An 18656-nucleotide genomic window follows, 5' to 3' on the forward strand; every position below is an offset into this window, starting at 1 on the left:
TCTGTTATATTTATAGCGTGCGGGAGAATGTGTATCTGTTTACAATTCCAAGCGACTGCGTGTGGCTGATAAGCAAGTTTACCCCTGGGGACAGGCACTGCAGCTGGCTCTGCCGTCTTCTGTGCTGATGGTTCCCAAGGGGCAGCGCTGAGGAGCCACAGAGCCCTCTGAACAGTAATAACCTGTTTGTAGGAAGATGAGAGTCATGAAAGGAACGAACACACACACACACACTAAGACACACAATCCACAAGAAATAAGCTTCGATTTCCAGTCTCAAAAGAACAGCTGCTTACGTTCGGCCTTATTAGCTTGAAAGACGGTATTGTTTACCTGTTAACCCAGCTTACTTTGAGCTTATGTAAAGTAAAAACATAATTGTGTGTAGAGAAATTCCCATTTGGACTGTTTTTTTTTGTTGTTTTTTTTTTAATGCAAGTATAGTGTTATACTGGCATAAATGTATTCAATTACACTGCTGCTCAGCTGTCGTTTATAAAATAGATGTCTATAGGTCACCTTTTGGGCATGGCCCTCCATGGCTGTCTCTGACAGGAGGATCAGGACGATTCGCACCCTTAAAACAAAGAAAACCTTCCCAGCATTTGCCCGAGGGTGCAGAGAGTCCTGTAGCATCACAATAATAACCCGGGAGACACGGCTGACAATCTCCCTGGGAAGAAACAAGAAGAAAGCCTTCAGAAAACATTGATTTGTCTTTTGCATGCTAAATTGCTTTGCTGTGAAAGACATCCTGTAAAATTAGAATAAATAGGATTAACAAAATGTAGATGTAATTTTAGCCAGACAGAATTTACTACTATTGACAGACAAAAGATAGGTGAGTGTAATACTAAGCAAAAGAGACCTTGGAGACTAATTTGCTGAGGTTAGAAAATGTCCCCTGTGGACAGGGCACAGGAAGAATGGTAGCCCGAGGGCAGTAGTGGCCAACAGGACAGGGTCCTCCTTCTCCTGGTGAGAGAGAGCTCAAACTGAACACACTTGCCTCTCTGTCAATCAGGTGAAAAAAACAGAAAACGTGTTTTAAAAACAGCATTTAGAGAGCATCCAAAAATTGTTTGGTGCCTGGATCATGAGAGCGTGGCTGTGGAGAAATGTTTCCATGTGAACAGTAATATCCTTCCTGGCATGATCCAGAGACAGCAGTGGCATTTCTGGAAGAGCAGTAATGGCCTCCGTCACATTTCCTACACTGGTCGACAGACCAGGAGCCTGGATCGGGACCATAGGTTCCCTCTGGACAGTTCCTCAAGTCGAATCCAGTTCCAGCAGGGCAGTAAAAGCCTAGATGCCAATAAACAGACATAAATGTGAAAAAAAATACAGACTTTTTGTACTTCTCAATAATAGAACCACAAACCTGCAGGACAGAGGTACAGAGAGCCAGACACACAGTACCAGCCTGGCATACAAAGGTCACACTGAGTAGCTTGTGTAACAGTAACATAGGTCCCTGGATGGCAGGGCACAGGCTGAACAGATCCCTCTGGGCAGTAGTGACCCTCAGGGCAGGGTCCCCCTGTATCTCCATCTGTAGGGGTTGATGTTACTGCTCCCTCCATGCAGTAATAACTGCACAAACAATGACAACAAGAAAACCGTTAGATTAAAAGTTGAATGCCAACTACTTTTTCATAATGTTAGTGTTGCGATGAAAAACAAATTGGGGCTCCTCTACCCTGCGTTACACAATCCACTGGGTTTAGTGAGGCCAGCCGAGTCACAGTAAAATCCGCCCAGACAGGGTGTACAATCTTCCCGGCTACGCAGGCCTGAGCGGTTGGACCAAGTTCCTTCAGGGCAGACCTCAGGAGCTACAGCGCCTGTGAAGAAGACATAAATAAAAACTTGCATTTAAGCCCCAATAAGCAAGATTATGCTAAAACTTTTAAAAGCTTCCTACCAATACATAGCCATTGAATTTGTCTGTTACAAAGCTGTGTAAATGTTTGATGAACTGTGCTCAGAATTTAAGTGCTGGTATGCTTGTATTGCATATCAAGCAACCATCCTGGCGTAGGGAACCAAATACCTTTCAATTGGGCAGAATTCCCCTTACAGCAACTGGTGTTAGGTCAGCCAAGTAAAAAAGACTAAGTACACAGATAAGTTCCCAGACAGCTGCATAAAAGGTTACAAAATTATTATATGTTGTCAGAACCTCCTGTGGGCCTCCAGATGCTAATTAGAATGAATAAAACATTGTGCCCTTATGCTACAATAGGGCAGAATTTTAATAGCCTTCTACAGCATAAATTTGACCACCTTAGCCTAAAGTTAGACTTTATCCTTGCAATATATTGCATCCGAGAAGAAAAAAGGGCTCCCCAGGAACTTGGTAAATTTCAAACATCAGTAACTGCCTTGACAAGCTGCTGGAGGCCAATTATTATGGAAATCCAAAAACCTGAAGGGCAGTAGTGACCAGGCGGACACACAGAACCCAGAACTCCATCCATAGGAGTGGGAGAGGAAGCTCCCACTCTGCACAAGTATCCAGCTTTACATGCCCCTGCAGGTGGAAAAACATCACAACAGCTTCACATCAAATCGTATTCTAGACATATCTGCAGTCCAGAACTGCATGCTTGAAAACCACAGCCTCCAAGGTTGACTTTTGGGATATCACTCTCTGACAGAGTGCAAGTATGTCAACGTTTCATTTGCAAATCTGTTACTATACTGATAACAAGTTAAGAGCCAAAAATTATTTTCGATTTTGATGTGTCAAATAGAATATTTAATCAATCCCCATGCAGGTTTATTTTGAACTTTTCATTAACCCCACAAATAAAAGACTCATGCATGTTTAATGTTAAGAAGAGAAGAAAGGAGAAAAGATCTGTTTTCTTCTCACCTGCCGGCTCTGACAGTCCAACAAAAGGACAGTAATGTCCTGTGGCACATGGAAGGCAGCTAGTTTGACTATGTGCGCGCTCGCTCGGGTTAAAGGAGCCTATGGGGCAGGGGTGCTGGGTGGGGAGGGCTGTACCTGCAGGACAGTAATGTCCTTTAGGGCAAGGCCTCAGTGAGGAAAGATTGGCTGCACCCAGTCTCACATCACAGTAGTACCCTTGAGAGAAGAGAAATGTTGTCTTTCAATTTGGCATTGAAAAGTACTGCAGGGGACTTGATGGAGCACCATATGAAGCCTTTGAGTTGCAGATATAGTCATTTTTAATCAATCATAAACAGTTGTTTCTCTTTGCAACTTGATGAATATGATAAGACAGCAAATAACACAGTTGAAACAGACTAAAGGTACATGCTTTTTATTGTTTACCTTCCTCACAGATAGAGCAGGAAGCCTGTTTGCCTCTATTCTGATACGACCCTGATGGACAGGGCTCAGGAGCTGAGCTGCCTTCCACGCAAAAGTGACCGGGAGGACATGGTAGAGCTGTAGCCACAGTCTGACCAGGAGGACACCAGTAACCTGTGAAGGTATTCAGTGTGAAGGGTACAGTCAGGAGCTTCAGCAAAAAAATGTGTCAAAGACACAGGCAACTTCAGGATTCATACGACTTAAATGACCCACGATACTGCATATGGAATATGGACTGACCTTGGCTGCATGGTCCTGTTGGAGAGATGAGTCCCGCTCCTTGGCAATAGAAGCCTGCAGAGCAAGGTTGACAGCCAGCCTCATTAGTCAGCGCAGATACTGGGGAGTAGGTACCAGGTGGACACAACTCTGGCTCTCCTGAGCCCTCAGCTGTAGAAGAAAACAGATGAAGAGGGCCATCACTCATCCTTGTAATCATTCATCTATTTTACCTGCAAAACGCCCTTTCTGGGTTATTTGAAAGGGCAAAGTTGTCTAAATGAGGATATGCTCTTGTCAAAACTGCCTGAGGAGAACATCACTTTATCAAGAGGCCAACACAAATAGAAATAGGCTGACTCACACATAAGCAGAAAGATTAGAAAAGGTGTACATTATCCACCATTTGCATGTCTTTGGAGCACAGAAAGAAAGAAGACCCACAGAAAGGGCTTATGGACGAGGGGCTTTCAACATACAAGTCCACTGGATTTATTCAGAAAAGGTACCTCTCTGCATAAAGATTATGATTAACTTCTCCAACCTGCTTTACCCTGCTGTCTTTCGCTGTGAAAACCCCTATCTAAAGAATGCTTCTTGCTCCTATGCTGAGCTACACGGGGGCAAGGAGGGGCAGCTGCCCTCCTATCTAAAGGCTTTACCCCCTACTTGCCCCCCACCCCACCCCCCATTTTTGAGTCACTATTTGGATTGTTATTAGCAAGCCTTGTTAAATATTATTACGGTAATAGCATATCAACTAAAAGAACTGCTGTTTTATGATTGTAATAAGAACAATAATTAAACATTTTAAAATACATATTTTTGATCCTTTCATTTTTTATCGCTGTCCGCTCTGCTGTTGCCACCCAACCAATGTCTTCTGACCCCCTCCTAAAGCTAATTAAAACAACTAGATTTACCATCCCATCTATTATACAAAGAAACTTTACATAACTAACATCTGTTACCTTCATACTGGTTCAAATACAACCCTGAAGGGCAGAAAAGCTGGGCTTACCACAATATGTTCCAGGAGGACAGATGTTCCCTGTTTTCCCATCAATTGGCTTGGCCCCAGTGGCTCTTCCAGTGCAGTAATACCCAGGGGAACAAGGACCCGCTGGCAAAGCTAAACCTTTTAGGGTAAAATATATGTGTGGTATACTGTTAACTGTAAATATATTTATTAAAGTAATAGGTTCAACATAGAAGAACTCTAAACCTTTAATAAGCTTGGACACTTGCTATGAATAATATTTGATTATTGCAATTAACAGAACAAATTAAACATATGTCTTAAATTAGGAGGTCTAATAATGGTCCTTTGAAAATGATATGCATATTTTGGATTTTTCTGTTTTAGCGTTTCTCCTTTCTAAACGTCTTTGTTGTGTTTCAGTTTATATTTTTTTTCTTTGTTTGACGTCACCTCACTTAGTGTTTTGTTCAGCATAAATGTTTCCTTGTGCAAAAGAAAAATCTGTCATGTGGTTTACAAAGCATTATGACTTAGTGAGAGTATAATTACTAATATCAAAAGAATTCAAAATAAAAATCAGCAGAATTCTCTGAATACTTCTGAATCCAGAAGAAATGAGCTTCAGCACATCCTTATTATCCCACTATCAAAGGAAACCCACTCTTAATCCCTTTAAGATAACTTTGTGCTGACTTGAAAACTGGATAAAAGCCAACGTGAAGAGAAGTTTTCCTTTGATGTTAAAAATAGGCCAGCATGGACCTCGTTATTCTAGTCTATGGAGCATGAAGCCATGTTGCTAAGAGTGCCAAAGTTGCACTCTAAGGATCCACAAAGAGAACCACTATAACTTTTTGCGACTGAAGTTTGAGTTGCTTCAAGGAGTGAAAAGATGTGCTTTCTGTTCTCGCTCATAGCTAGCCCTTGTCTATCTTTTGTTCAGAAGCTAATGTTGGCTGTTTGCATCTGTCGCTGTACAAATATTTCTTCACCAAACGAAAACCAACAGTTATCTTTTAAGACAATAACTGCTTGTCAAGTAACAACTTTGGATATTGATATTTTTAGGACTCTTATTAAAAAGTAGTACAACCAAAATATGTTTTATAAAGTATACTTGAGTATAAGTACAACAAGTCTACTATAGACCAGTGTAGGAAGTATACTAACTGAATACTTCTTTTGACTAAATTGGAACATTTTAAGTTTTAAGTATATAAATAGTAAAATTAAACTTTAAGTATACTGCTACACTTTCAGTATAGACTACCTGTAGAACATTTAAATAAACTAGTTTTTGCTAAGAGAAATGTTTGTGCATTAACAAATACTGGAATATCCTGCAACTTCACCTTAAATGTTTGACCAAATAGTTCTTAGAAAAATTTTCAACATTTATAACGAGAAATGTGGCCTTACTTGAGCAATTGACAATGAGCACTATTTTCAATAGTCTCTCTTTGGAAAAAGTAGGTCAATTGAAGTTTATCTTATTTACTTATTTATTTTTTTATTTTAAGTATATTTGACTTTAAGTATAGCAGGTAGTATAGACCATGTACACATTGCATAGGAAGTAAGTACTAACCAAATACTTCTTCAGACAGAAATATAACATTTTAAGCCTACAATATGATAATAGTCAATAAACAATGCCTCTCTTTTAGTATATATATATATATATATATATATATATATATATATATATATATATATATATATATATATATATATATATATATATATATATATATATATATGCGATCTATCCAAATGTACTTTGCGATCGGCGTAATGAGCACCCCTGGTATAGACAAAGTATACACGTAGTACACTCAAATTAACTTTTTGCTCAGGTTTTTTTTTATTTTTATAGGTCATTTATATTACCTCATGCAAACTGTTTAGCTAAGCGAATATGCTTAAGTTGATGATTGATAAATGATTCACATAAGTAGGTGCATTCTGTGCCCTATCACATATGCTGTCAATAATTAAATACCAGAAAGGTTGCAGAAGGCTCCTGGGGGACAGGGTAAGGGCTCAGGACTTCCCAGAGGACAATAAAAGCCCACTTGACAGCGCCCCCCTGTGGAGGTTGCTGGACATAGACAGTTGGCATTTGTGTAATTGTCCAGGTCAAAGGGCTGAGAGTTCCATGCTGCTGACACACAGAACCACCCTGAAAAGAACAAACACAGCAAGAGACAAAGCACATGACTGTCTTCTTGCAGCAAGGCATTTAACATCACAAGAAGACAACCACACAGATCACGGTGACACAAATGAGTCACTGCTGCGAAAAAAAAGAAAACAGCTTCATAAATTAGACAAGCATTCCGCTCATTTTTGTCTGAGTTGGAGCCAGATGCAGCTAACATATAGAGCTGGGCGTTTTTTTGTTTGTTTTTTTTTTTTGCATTTTTGTGCATAAATAAATGATATAGAAAGAATTATTTAAAAGCAGCTGATGGCAGAACGCTCCTAATGTTGGGCTCCTCCTGCTTACTGTGCTCTCTTTGTTCCTTTCCTAAAGTCTACCAGACTCCCTTGGACTAGTTTGTCAGCTCCTGGAGCCCAACGAGCATCCACAGAGGGCAAAGAACTGCTGCTGTGAGCCCAAGCTGCATGTCTGCATTTGTGTGTTTGGTCAAAATGAACAAAGAAACCATTACTGACCAGGCTTGCATTTTCCAGACACTTTGGTCAGCCGTTCTTTCTCACAGTAGTGTCCTGGAGGACAAGGCAGGCAACTATCCAGACTCTGAGTCATTGGCTCTGGGTTGTAGTATCCCCGAGGACAAGGGAATTGGGTGGCATGCCTAGTTCCTGTTCATAAAATACAGGAAAGATGCAGAAAACAAGCAGAAGCTCTGTTGGTATTTGCAATCCAACAGCTTTAATTGGGTCATAAAGGCTAAAGCTAATTATCTTTGACAGCAAGCCATAACTCACTGCAGCAACAAACATGTTTTTTTTTACTTGCTGGATTCAAAATAACCTAAACAATCCTTTTAAATTTGATTAATTAATATGAATGTGCATATTTGTACAAAATTGTACAAAACAACATTTCTCTATTTATCTATATTACACACAGCAATGAACTTATAAAAAATACTATAAGTCAAAACAATGTGACTTAACCAAAGTTAGTGTGCAGTAATGCAAATCAAAAGTACTATTAAATGTTTTGAAACTGCTGTGAAGAGCTGTCCACTGTTCTGACCAATATGCACTAACGAGGATGTGTAAAAAAGTCTGGAAATCCCAGGTGCAAGTGTGTTTGGGTGACATTACCATCGGGGCAGTAGAAACCATGGGGACAAGGGAATTTAGTAAAATTGCCAGTCATTTCGGGGCAGTAATATCCTGCAGGACAGCGGGAACACACTGGCTGACCCGTCAGGTTGTTGTAGGTTCCTGCAGGGCACGGCATTGGGCTATCAATCCCCTCGGGGCAGTAATGACTTGGTGGGCAAAGTCCTCCTTTCGAACAAAAACAAAGAAGATTCATTAATTACAACAGAGCGCAAAAACTTTCACTGCTGTGATATGAAAAAAAACAATAGCCAGCAATAAATGCCTGATTAAGGCATTAATTATTCATTTAACCAAACAGCTCCACATGTTTGTGTTGCCTCCATCAACAACAGAAAAGCAACCGCTTTCCTCTGTGTGATGCTAATTTAACAGATCTTTATTCACACATTATACATTCATTCTGCTCCCCCGCTGTTTTATTCCATGCAAGAAATCACATTAATGGATAATAAATGCCGTTCTAGCTATTCAGCCACGATTGTCAAACAATGTTTTTCCCGTTTGAAGAATTAGTCAGGCTAATTGTAGCTGTGGCAAAAGCAGAGAAGACCAAAACTCCAAGTACTTTGCACCTGTGCTTGTCGTGTCTCCACCTGGACAGTAAGATCCGGGCTTGCAGGGACCAGACGGGCGAGTTAGACCTGGAGCGCCACAGTATTGACCCGCTGGACATGGACTACAGCCAGAGGCATCTGTCAGATAAAGACTGCAACCACAAAAAGGGCAAGCACTTGCATTCAAATATCTGCAGTTATGGGGTTGCCATGATGTGTTTAAGATTTTCAACAGTCAACCTGTTGGAGTAAGTCCCTGGTGGACAGGCCAGAGGCAGACTGCTGCCCACAGGACAGTAACTCCCCTTGGGGCATACTCCTCCTATTCCTGTGCTGAAGTTGCTGTCTGGATTCTCAAAGTTTACACCTTAAGTTTAGAGTTTAAGGTTCAGTCCACAGAAGCAGATTGTCAAGGTTAGACTAACACAAACAGAGAATAGAAGGACATTTGAGAGCTTCTTTAATGGTGTTTACCCGCTTGGCAGTAGTAACCAGCCTGACAGGGTCCACTGGGCTCAAACAGCCCCCAGTCTTCACAGTAAAATCCTAAAAAAAAAAGCCAATATGAAGTAGCAGGAACAGTTCATAGCACCACTCTCATCACAACATAATCTTCTCCATATTTAGTTAATTAAACATGGGGAAATATACATAATTACTTTTCATTAATATCAATTAGCTCCAATCTGCCACATAAATTAAAAGCAATTTCACAAATTAAAATCTTTTTTGTTGTTGTTGTTTGTTTGGATTGCCTAAGTCCTCCAGACAGAGTGCTGAAAACTGTGAGGCTATATTGTCACCTGCTGGACAAACGAGGCACTGCTCCACCTGACTGAGGCCAAAGCGAGGGTTGAATGTGCCAGGCGGACAAGGCAGAATCCCCTCAACACCTCCACCAAGGCAGTAATGACCAGCTGGACAGGGCTGGACACCTTCACCTGACAGACAGTATGTTCCCACGGGACAGTCTTCACACAACTCTGCTCCTAGAAAAGCATCAAAAAATTCTACTTTTAATTTTAATAAATTTAAAATAATTTTATTATACAATATCTTATGCAGTTTTAATTTTTTTGTTCATACCTGTTGTGTTTGAGAATGTGCCATCCGGGCATTCTATAGGAAAATCTGAGCCTGGAGGACAATAGTGTCCAACTGGACAAATATTTCCTGTCACTCCATCTGAGGGTCTCTCAAAAGCTGCTCCTTCTACACAATAATAACCTAAAAATAATTTTTAAAAATATGTGAACATAGTAACCTAATATCTATTTGTTTTAGCTCTTTCAGTTTATTTTTAAGGACAAAAAATGAAATAAGACAAAATCTGTTGGAGAGAAGTTAAGCAAATAATATATGTAAAAGCTCTACCTCCAACACATATTCCTGAAGGCTGACTTAGTCCAGAACTGTTGCAGTGAAGTCCAGGAGGGCAGGGATGACAGAAAGACAGGTTCTGAGCTCCCACAGAGCTGCTCCAAGTTCCGACAGGACAGGGGTACTGGTGCGGATGTTTTGTGCCCTTTGGGCAAATATAACCCACAGGACACACACCACCACAAGCTAAACCCACCTATGATTCAGAAAAGCAATAACGTTGATGTCAAATCAACATCAGTCATATCATAAATGTGGAAAATGAAGCCAAACAACATAATTTGGAGTTTTGATTTTGAACTCCGACTAAAGAAATTGGGCTTCAGAACACAAAATCTTTTTGGCTCTGTTCTGACTCCTCTTAGAGTTTTTACTTGAAGCTGTGGGCAGCTCAGGTTGGTGGCCATCAAGCTTTTTCCAACGCAACATTAAACCAGCTCATCCAACTGCAGGTTCTTATACAAACTGGAAGAGAAGCACTGTCCTGGATTCATGTTTACCGTACATAGAACCATGAAAATTAAATGACACAGTGAGTGTAAAAGAAACAAAAACAGCTGCCATTAAATTAAGTGCACTGATTCAACACCAAGAATATTCCACCTCCTTGATTAGCCTGTCATTTTTCCTTGTTTGTGCTCTTTTCTGCTCCCATACTGCACCCCACAAATTACCTCCCCTGGGAAAAACCAAAAGCAAAGGCATAACAAACCAACAAGTAAACAGCAGTTCTTTATTTTACCTTCATTCTACATCATACTTCGCTATGGGTATTTGAAATATATTTATGCTGTGTATGCTAATACATTTGGTTGTCTACAGTCTTTTACAATAAATAAGATGCTTTAGATATTTATTGATATTTTCCTTGTTTTATCTCCAAAACAACCTGTCATAGGGTGTGATCTGATTTCTATGTTTAGCTTCATAGAGATTCATAAGAACTCACTGGGGAGGCGGTGAAGGCTCCAGACGTGCAGAAGTGTCCCGGGTCACAGAGACCTTGAGGTCCAGACAGACCCGTTTTTTTGCAGAATGAACCCGCCTCGCATGGCTGACAGTGCCGCACCGTCTCACCACCAGGCTGCTCTGCATACGTCCCCTAAGTAATCAGATAAACTCATTTCTCAATTTCATCTTTATGAAACTTCTATAGCAAGCCAGCCAGGATAAAAACTATATAGAAAGGACACACAAACAAAGCACTCTGAAGAGATGAGTGAAAACACCGGTGTTGTCACACACATAATAATGGAGAGATACTGACTGAAGGACAAGGGACAGCTGCAGAGGAGTCTGGAGGACAGTAGTGTCCCACGGGGCACAGTAGTGGCTGCGACAAGCCGGTCTTGTTGCACAGTCTGCCTCCTTGACACTCAAAGCATGACCCTGCACCTCGACGCTGGGAAGGATAGTAAGCTGAGTATGTGTATTTTAAAACAAAAATATCTATCATTTTACCCAACGTAAGGTGATTCATACTGGCTGAAAAGTTCCAGGAGGACAGGGCGTTGATCGGGCTGCCCCTTTCAATGTATAGTGTCCAACATCTGCCTCGTTCTGAACAGGTGTGGCTGAGCCACCAGTGCAGTAGAAACCAGACAAACAAGGTCCTGAAGGTGAGGTGTTGTTGAAACCTGAACAATAAAAACTGACATAGAAAGATGTATGTTAACTCGCACATAGGGCATGACCTTCACATCGTTCCACTTTACTCATATCTGAGTAATGGCTTCACAAGAGTGCTAAGTGAGATTACCCTGGTGGACAGCTGGCACACTCCGCAGGGCTGCCAAGGCCAACGCTGTTGCTAAAGGTGCCAGGAGGACAGGGGAGCGGAGAGGCTGAAGCTGGAGGACAGTAACTTCCTGGAGGACATAGACCTCCTGTCGGTCCATCAGCTGGAGTCTGAATGAAAAAACAGAACCAAGAACTTTCAATTGTTTGAAAAACTTTTTTATTCCAAACCGCATATATTCAAAAAAGCTTAAAAAAATCAGAATTGTGTTTTATGTTTTACACAATTGACTCATCCAGTTACTAAACTCTTGTTTGCATGTGTCTGTTAGAACTAAACAGGCTAAAACAAGACAATTTACAAAAATGTTGGAAATTAATTGCATTTTATCTGCAACTAAAACATATTTAGAAAAAGGGTAGCCATACTGAAGACGTAGCTCCTACTCTACAGTAGAAACGCTCCTTGCAGCTTCCAGAAGGCTCTTTGAGTCCCACACCAGCGCAATACTCTCCTCCACCACAAGGGGAGCACTCTGATACATCACCAAGTGCAGAGCGCGAGCTGTAGGTCCCCTCAGGACAAGGTATGGGAGTGGAGGTACCATTTGGACAGAAAAAACCCTGAATATAGTTATAGAGCAACATAAATAAAATAGTTTTTCATCACTTTTGTGCAGCAGAACATTTTTTAAGTAATTTCTGACCTGAGGGCAGATTGTAGGGGCAGATGTTCCCAGGCTGTTGCAGAAATGCCTGGACGGACAGAGAATACACACTTCTCCACCGTGACCAAGAGTGTTGTTTCTGTACCTGCCAGTATGGCACTGATAGGTTAAAGGGTGGCCTGTCCCTGCGGGGCAGTAGTGTCCATCAGGACACTCCCCTGTCTTAAATATAACAACATTATTTATTGTTATTGGAGGGTGCTATGCATTCAGCATCATTATGAATGTTCATTTTTCTTACAGGCTTTGTGATGGGCTGTTCATAAGGATGCTGGGAAAAACAGTACTTCCCCTCAGGACACTTAAAACACTCTGCGACATCCCGAAGCCCAGGGGAATCTCCGTATGTGCCGTTGGGGCAAGGAATGGGGTTTGGATTCTATGATATGAAGAAATATTTAGCCAACACGGATTTTCGTTTTAAACCAATTTTTTTTCTTCATGTGCTCTCACGCTGACTCACAATGCCTCCTCCGGGACAGTAGAAACCTCGAGGGCAGAGAGTGGCTGAGCGCTGGGGGTCTCTGGCCAAACCCTGTGAGCAGAGGAAACCTGGGGGGCACACCATAACACTTAACATGGCTTCCTCACTGGTGGTCTCATCGCTGCAGTAGTGGCCCTGCAGGCATGGCGAACAATCCTCAGAGCCTTCGTCCTACACACAAGAGAATGCGAAGAAAGATTCAGGTAGTTAAAGATATCAACCCGTGGGGGTGTAAAGGAGGAAGATAGGATGGAAATGCTGGAGAAACAGAACACAGTATTGATCGGCAACAAAGATGAATAATAACTATTTCTCTTGCTGACATTTAAAGATTTACATACTGTGTGAGTAATGAAAGAGAATGCTATGTAGGCGAGGGAAACACTAAAAATAGGACAATCAAAATGGCTCCATGGACAGACAAGAATATATAATTTTTGGTTCCGCTAGTTCTGTCACTTTGGTCCCACTGGACTGTGCTAGACAGGGCCTTACAGAGTAGCTGCCAGCTCCACACACTCTGGGGTTGACAGTGGCTGAGTGGGGACAAAAATAGCCGGCAGGGCAGGGAGAGCAGTCCTCCTGCTTCTGACCTCCTTTAAGAGGGCGAAATGTAGAGCTGAGGAAGATGGGGCAGAGGACAGTTACTGAGTCAGAGCCATCACACCTAAATGTTTCCAATAATTTCATGGTCCCAGCATCTTCATGTATGAGATTTTCTACTCACGGTGGGCAAGGTGAAGGCTTGGAGGTTCCCTGTTCACAGAACGAGCCTTCAGGGCAATCCAAGCAGTCCTCTGTATGTCTGTTGCCCATCTGGATGCTGTAGGTCCCTGCAGGACAAGGGAACTGGGTGCCATATGCAGTACCTAGTGATGGAACATCTATAGTTATATCTGTATAACTGACTTGGCATTATTACAAGAAAAGGAGTGCAAAAGCTTAAAAAAAAACTTTTAAAATCACTTTGTGGATCAGGTTTTTTGATCTAATGTACAAAATAGTATCTCTCGAGATCTTTCAGACTAACTTTGATCTTTGTTAGACTCTATCAATGTCCACTTTGACTTTTTTTTACCTTCAGGACAGTAGTGGCCGGAGTTGCATCGGCCCGTTGGAGCTGAAGACCCAGCCAAACAGTACCAGCCTTGAGGGCACGGCTGGCAGTCGCTCTCATTCTCCAGTCCACCCTGACCATTCCACGTCCCTACAGGACACTTGTACTGGGTTGGAAACATTGTTCCGGGTGGACAATAATGCCCAGAGAAGCAGAAAAGAGGCGGCCTTTGGATACCACCAGTTCCTGATAAATCAAAGAATGTGTATTTCAAGCAAATATAGTACAGTATTTTCCTACTAAGCTGGTTATAAGATGGAACTTATCTTTTTAAAAAACAATTTTTTTTTATCTAAAATTGTGAAAAATCCAAGGTTTGATGCAAAAATCAAAGGATAGTGGCACACTGTACAGAACTCTGAAATACATACGTGAATTCTGTTGAGGCAGATAGAAAAAAACATCTAAGTATCAAAGAGATATGTTTAAACTAAGCTGTAGTAATGAAAGAAAATAGAAATAAATAAGGTGTTGCACTTCTATAGCTTGTGCAGAAACAAGCAAACAACATAAGACACTGTTACTATGTATGCTCTTCTGAAACCTGTATTCAGATTTTTATTAAATATTTCAAAAAAATGAAAACCAACCATTTCAGCTCAGAAAATATATTTACCATAGATTGAAAAGTGCTTTCAAGGTGATTATACTCTAAATATAATTGTAATGGCACAGTACCGTGGGCAGGGAAAGTCACTTAAAGATGCCCAGAAAAGTAAGAACGTGTCAACTTGTTTACAATGTTGCAAAACTTTGTTCCCTGATCTAATTAAAGTCAAACTGCATAAATATATATTTTAACTATCACCTCGAAGGCAGGCGTATCGGGCCGGACACCGCTGACACTGAGAGCGGTCAGTTAGGTCAGTGCGATTGCTGAACGTTCCTGGTGGGCAGCCATTGGCTGGTGCATTGGGTTTGGATGAGCCAGGAGGGCAAACATGCCTGTATAGATTCACACAAAACAGAAGTAGAATTTGATTTAGCCCAGTTTCAGTTGTAAATTACAAAATAAAAGAAATGTAATTAATAAATAACCACAAAAACAGATTTACCCTTGCATGCAATCTACATCAGGGGCTCTCAGAGCTATCTGTGTGCAGGCCTTTCCTGCAATGCACTGTCTGCAGTCTGTCAGCTCATCCTGGCCCTCTAAGGGGTTAAAAGAACCCGCTGGACAGGGAATTGGGTCACTTGTGCCCTCTGGACAGTAAAAACCAGGTGGACATTTGAGGCAATCCTTTACACCTGGAAGAAACAGCTAAATTAAACAAAAGACTGCTAATGCCTTTAAATCTTCTACATTGTTATTTATATCATCAGCATCCAAAGGTGTCAATTCTAATTTAGGAAGACTTCTGTTGCTTTTCATTCATCTGTCTTTGGTTCTCTATAAAAATAAAAGCTCCTCAACAAATAGTGCTTTTTTCTTTCTAAAATTAGACATTTTTTGTTTGTTCTTTCAAGCATCCATCTGGTGGTGTTTTTCATCCATATGGCCTGTTTACCTATGGTAAACATATACAGAGTTACAATAGTATTCTTGTATGAATCACTGTCCCAGGATTACGTATGGCTTTAGATTTTGTTTAAAAATAATGAGGCTATACAATTACTCTGGATGGTGATAGTGAATTTAGATGTGTAATTATAAAATAATAAAATTACTACAAACAATAAAAAAATTGAAATGTACAGCCTCTTTAAAACAGTGATCTATGTCTAATTAAACTATTGTTTACTGTGAAATAAATAAAAAGCAGCAATTATATGTACTTATTGCCCCTTGATGAGCAGTGTAGGTGCCTGGGGGACATGTCACTTCCCTCAGGGTCCCAGCAGGACAGAACCTGCCACGAGCACATGGCAATCCAGGACCTGCTGAGCCTGTTGAACACACATAATTACAATACCAGTCTTCAGATACAGTATTTGTTGGAATTTCCATTACACTTTGCTCTTTTAAAGTGGGAATAAGTGTCATTTTTCACTCTTTTTGGTCCTGTAGACGTTGGGTTACTTGGAAATGCAGCCAAAAGTGGCATCTCAGGCTAACATTTCCCTTTTTAAGTGTGAATAAGGCAATCTTATGGGGCACATCTGTTGCAGCTTTTTTTACTCCTTTAAAGTGGGCGTATTAGAACTAAGACTTACCTGGTGGACAGTAGCGTCCTTCCCCACATCTCTTGCAGGCTGCCCTACTTGTCTGACCCAGTTGTTCCCCTGCTGTACCAGCGGGGCAAGGTGACCCATGAGGGGTAGCTGTGCCCTCCTCACAGTAATAACCTAGCGGGCACATGAACTGGGAGGTGGGTCTTTGCGAGCTACCTTCCAGACAGTAAAACCCTAGAGGAAAATATTAATAGACAAAGAGAACATATTTTAAGGGTTTTAGCACACATAACAAAGGTAAAAAAAACAGTTTGGGAACTAGTGTATGAGGATTTGGAAATCTGCTACTAGGTTTTTAAGGTTTTCTAATGATACTCTACAGGTATTTTTTTTATTTTTTTATAAAAAGGATAAGAAAAGTGAGCAACCATTAGGACTCTATACCTGCAGGGCAGATTGTACAATCTCTTAGTCTCTGCAGGCCTTCTTTGGAGCTATAAGTGCCTGCAGGACAAGGAAATGCAGCACCTCCCACACAATAATGACCTGGGATGAAGAAAAAAGCAATAAACCACATTTAGCTTTCTGCAGAAGCAAAAAAGCATCAATAAAAAGAGGAAAACACCAACCTCTAGGACAGGTGATGCACGACAGATCTTCTTTCGCTTGCATGTATGTTCCTGGTTGACAGGTGGTGGGTTGAACTGACCTTTGGACTGAGTGGCTCCAGCGGGGGGACGCAGCTCCCCCACACAGAATAGATGTGTCGTTACAGGTGTGACAGTAAGTTTGTCCAAGTGCAGATGATGAGCCTGGAGGACAGGGTAGTGGCTGGAACATCCCACTGTCTGGACAGAAGCTTCCTGGGAGATGTTTATTTATAACTCTCACAAAATGGTCAGCATCAAATACAAATATAGTCAAATAAAGGCTCTTTAGTTGTTGTATTACCTGCCGGGCACTGCAGACACCAGACTGTGCAAGGTGTGGAATAAAAACCTAGTGGACATTCGGTGCACTCAGTGTTTCCCATGTTGGGCTCCTTTCCAGGCTCACACTGAGAGGATCATGTATCACAGGAATCAGTGAAAAGTTCAGCTGCTAACTAAATTTTACCCACGCTATGTAATTCTAGTCAAAACCTTATGAGGGAAGCCATCCATGCAGACAGAATCTGCAGGGCAGGACAAGCATTGCAGAACCCCTTCGGGAGAAAATTGTCCTGAAGGGCATAAATGAAGAGTCCCACTGTCTGTGTCACAGGAGAAGCCTGCAGGACACAGCTTACAGTCCACTCTATCCTCTGAGCTGATCAGACCTGGAAAACACGGCTGCAACATGAAAGAATTAGTTATGAGTAGGCAGAATGACAATGAACTCCCTCTCGGGGGTCATCTTTTATTCTTGCGTAAAGCGCTAGCTGATGTTTTATTTCTGAATAGAGCTGGACGGCAGTCAAATTTGTCTTGTTAGGAAAAACAGTTGCCATATAACTTGGGATTCAAACGAAAATTGAATCAATAAATATGAAAATTATTTTTATATGAAAAAAAAATAATTGATGTTTTTTTCACAAAAGAAAAGCGATCTATTGATTTAAAGCCTTCTCATATTCAAAAGTTTAAATGTCTTACCATATTACACAGTGAAGACAAAAGGAAAATGTGCAAATGATTTTTCTAACAAATTGAACAATTTTCAGTACTTTCAAGAAAAGGCATGGCCTAAAAAAATCTGTATTGATTTTATTTTCTTGACCTTGCAGTCATTGATAGTGTGCTTCCCTGTGTGCAGATTGAAGGTTCCCCTAGGGCATCGGTTTGGTGCAGATACGTTGCCTGGGCAACTAGGAAAGAAAGATTAAATTTCATTTAAATATACAAATATGTTTATAAAACTTAATTTGAGAGCAAGCTTTATCATAGAAAAAATAGATTGTACAATATCTGAAAGACTCACAAATGACCAGCGGGACACTCCAAGCAACGCTGGCTAGAGATGTATTTTCCAGGTGGACACTCATCAGGCTCTGTTTTTTCACTGAGAAAGAGATCTGCACTCCCCTCAAGGAATTCTTACAAATAGATTTAAGAAGGGAAGTTGAAATTTGCCATCATATTAATGAATATCATATTATAGATTGTAAAACTTTTTGTCCGCTCTTACCTGAAGCGCCTCCATATTGAGTCAGTAGCAAATATATCCATGATGTTGGAAAACAGAACAAGTGCATTGCTTTCAAAGAGTGCATTATTGTTGGAATTCTAATCAAGTACTCAGGGGGGGAAATTGCAAAGGTTAAATTTCATACTGTTTGACCTAGGAATTTAAGAAGAATAGTTTAGAGCAATGGAAAAGGAAAGGCCCTCAGCCGGAAAGTGAAATGAGCTAGAAATGTGATTCCTGTATGGTTGTTCAGGCTGACAGCGCAGTGCAATTAGCTGCTTTAACCGAATCTGCTGCTTTCATAATGCATGAGTTTGTGTGAGAGCTAGCCTAGATGTTGTGTCTAGTGTGGCAATTATTCATGTTGGCCATGTAGCATAATGTAAGAAATTTATGAAGCAGCATGAGGTTTACCTGTAAGATACTAAAACTACAGTTTGCTCATAAAAAATGGTTAAATGTCCTTTTTTTAATCTGTCAGGTTATGCAATTGCTAAATTAATC

General features: G+C 40.9%; 3 protein-coding genes and 1 long non-coding RNA gene across 6 annotated transcripts in view; all 4 read right to left on the reverse strand.

Moving 5' to 3' along the window:
* The window catches only part of LOC105355468 (zonadhesin-like), a 40158-nt gene extending 38236 nt beyond the window's left edge, over window positions 1–1922 (reverse strand). For 2 of the 3 annotated variants that reach the window (XM_023961772.1, XM_023961771.1), the window contains exons 1-5: window positions 1703–1919; window positions 1385–1596; window positions 869–1308; window positions 520–673; window positions 83–182 (exon numbers count right to left, since the gene is read on the reverse strand). In XM_023961772.1, coding sequence (XP_023817540.1) covers window positions 83–182; window positions 520–673; window positions 869–1060 — 446 coding nt within the window. In that variant the 5' untranslated portion in view covers window positions 1061–1308; window positions 1385–1596; window positions 1703–1919. Of the gene's footprint in view, window positions 1–82; window positions 183–519; window positions 674–868; window positions 1309–1384; window positions 1597–1702 lie in introns of all 3 variants that reach the window. The other variant, XM_023961773.1, reaches the window with a different exon arrangement.
* On the reverse strand, window positions 1365–9998 carry LOC110016221 (multiple epidermal growth factor-like domains protein 6). Its single transcript, XM_023961861.1, has 16 exons — window positions 9803–9998; window positions 9515–9655; window positions 9232–9417; window positions 8903–8974; window positions 8669–8795; window positions 8447–8580; window positions 7851–8039; window positions 7230–7379; window positions 6553–6732; window positions 4590–4706; window positions 3590–3739; window positions 3308–3460; window positions 2882–3097; window positions 1703–1847; window positions 1436–1596; window positions 1365–1384 (listed from the first exon to the last, which is right to left on the reverse strand). Exons 7-16 carry the CDS (start codon window positions 7987–7989, stop codon window positions 1365–1367), a joined length of 1431 nt encoding a protein of 476 aa, XP_023817629.1. The 5' UTR covers window positions 7990–8039; window positions 8447–8580; window positions 8669–8795; window positions 8903–8974; window positions 9232–9417; window positions 9515–9655; window positions 9803–9998.
* Window positions 9999–10656: 658 nt separating this feature from the next.
* LOC111948475 lies at window positions 10657–11509 on the reverse strand. Its single transcript, XR_002874490.1, has 3 exons — window positions 11291–11509; window positions 11076–11210; window positions 10657–10910 (listed from the first exon to the last, which is right to left on the reverse strand). It is a non-coding gene; the product is annotated as an uncharacterized LOC111948475 (long non-coding RNA).
* A 371-nt stretch (window positions 11510–11880) lies between these two features.
* LOC111948474 lies at window positions 11881–12967 on the reverse strand. Its single transcript, XM_023961774.1, has 3 exons — window positions 12737–12967; window positions 12515–12652; window positions 11881–12435 (listed from the first exon to the last, which is right to left on the reverse strand). The coding sequence occupies exons 1-3, from the start codon at window positions 12851–12853 to the stop codon at window positions 11989–11991; spliced, it is 702 nt and encodes a 233-aa protein (XP_023817542.1). The 5' UTR covers window positions 12854–12967; the 3' UTR covers window positions 11881–11988.
* Window positions 12968–18656: the final 5689 nt, after the last annotated feature.

This window comes from Oryzias latipes, chromosome 13 (assembly GCF_002234675.1).
Source record: "Oryzias latipes chromosome 13, ASM223467v1".
NCBI classification, from domain to species: Eukaryota; Metazoa; Chordata; class Actinopteri; order Beloniformes; family Adrianichthyidae; genus Oryzias; species Oryzias latipes.

What these genes read in the sequence shown, in the direction of transcription:
- LOC110016221 (XM_023961861.1), bottom strand. Translation starts at nt 7,989, where the DNA reads ATGCCGTGCCCTGCAGGAACCTACAACAACCTGACGGGTCAGCCAGTG. An exon ending in AACAGGACCATGCAGCCAAG is followed by an intron (nt 3,461 to 3,589) that starts GTCAGTCCATAT and finishes ATACCTTCACAG; the next exon opens with GTTACTGGTGTCCTCCTGGT. An exon ending in AGTGGATTGTGTAACGCAGG is followed by an intron (nt 1,597 to 1,702) that starts GTAGAGGAGCCC and finishes TTGTTTGTGCAG; the next exon opens with TTATTACTGCATGGAGGGAG.
- LOC111948474 (XM_023961774.1), bottom strand. Translation starts at nt 12,853, where the DNA reads ATGTTAAGTGTTATGGTGTGCCCCCCAGGTTTCCTCTGCTCACAGGGT. An exon ending in ACTGTCCCGGAGGAGGCATT is followed by an intron (nt 12,653 to 12,736) that starts GTGAGTCAGCGT and finishes TTCATATCATAG; the next exon opens with AATCCAAACCCCATTCCTTG. An exon ending in AACAGCCCATCACAAAGCCT is followed by an intron (nt 12,436 to 12,514) that starts GTAAGAAAAATG and finishes GTTATATTTAAG; the next exon opens with ACAGGGGAGTGTCCTGATGG.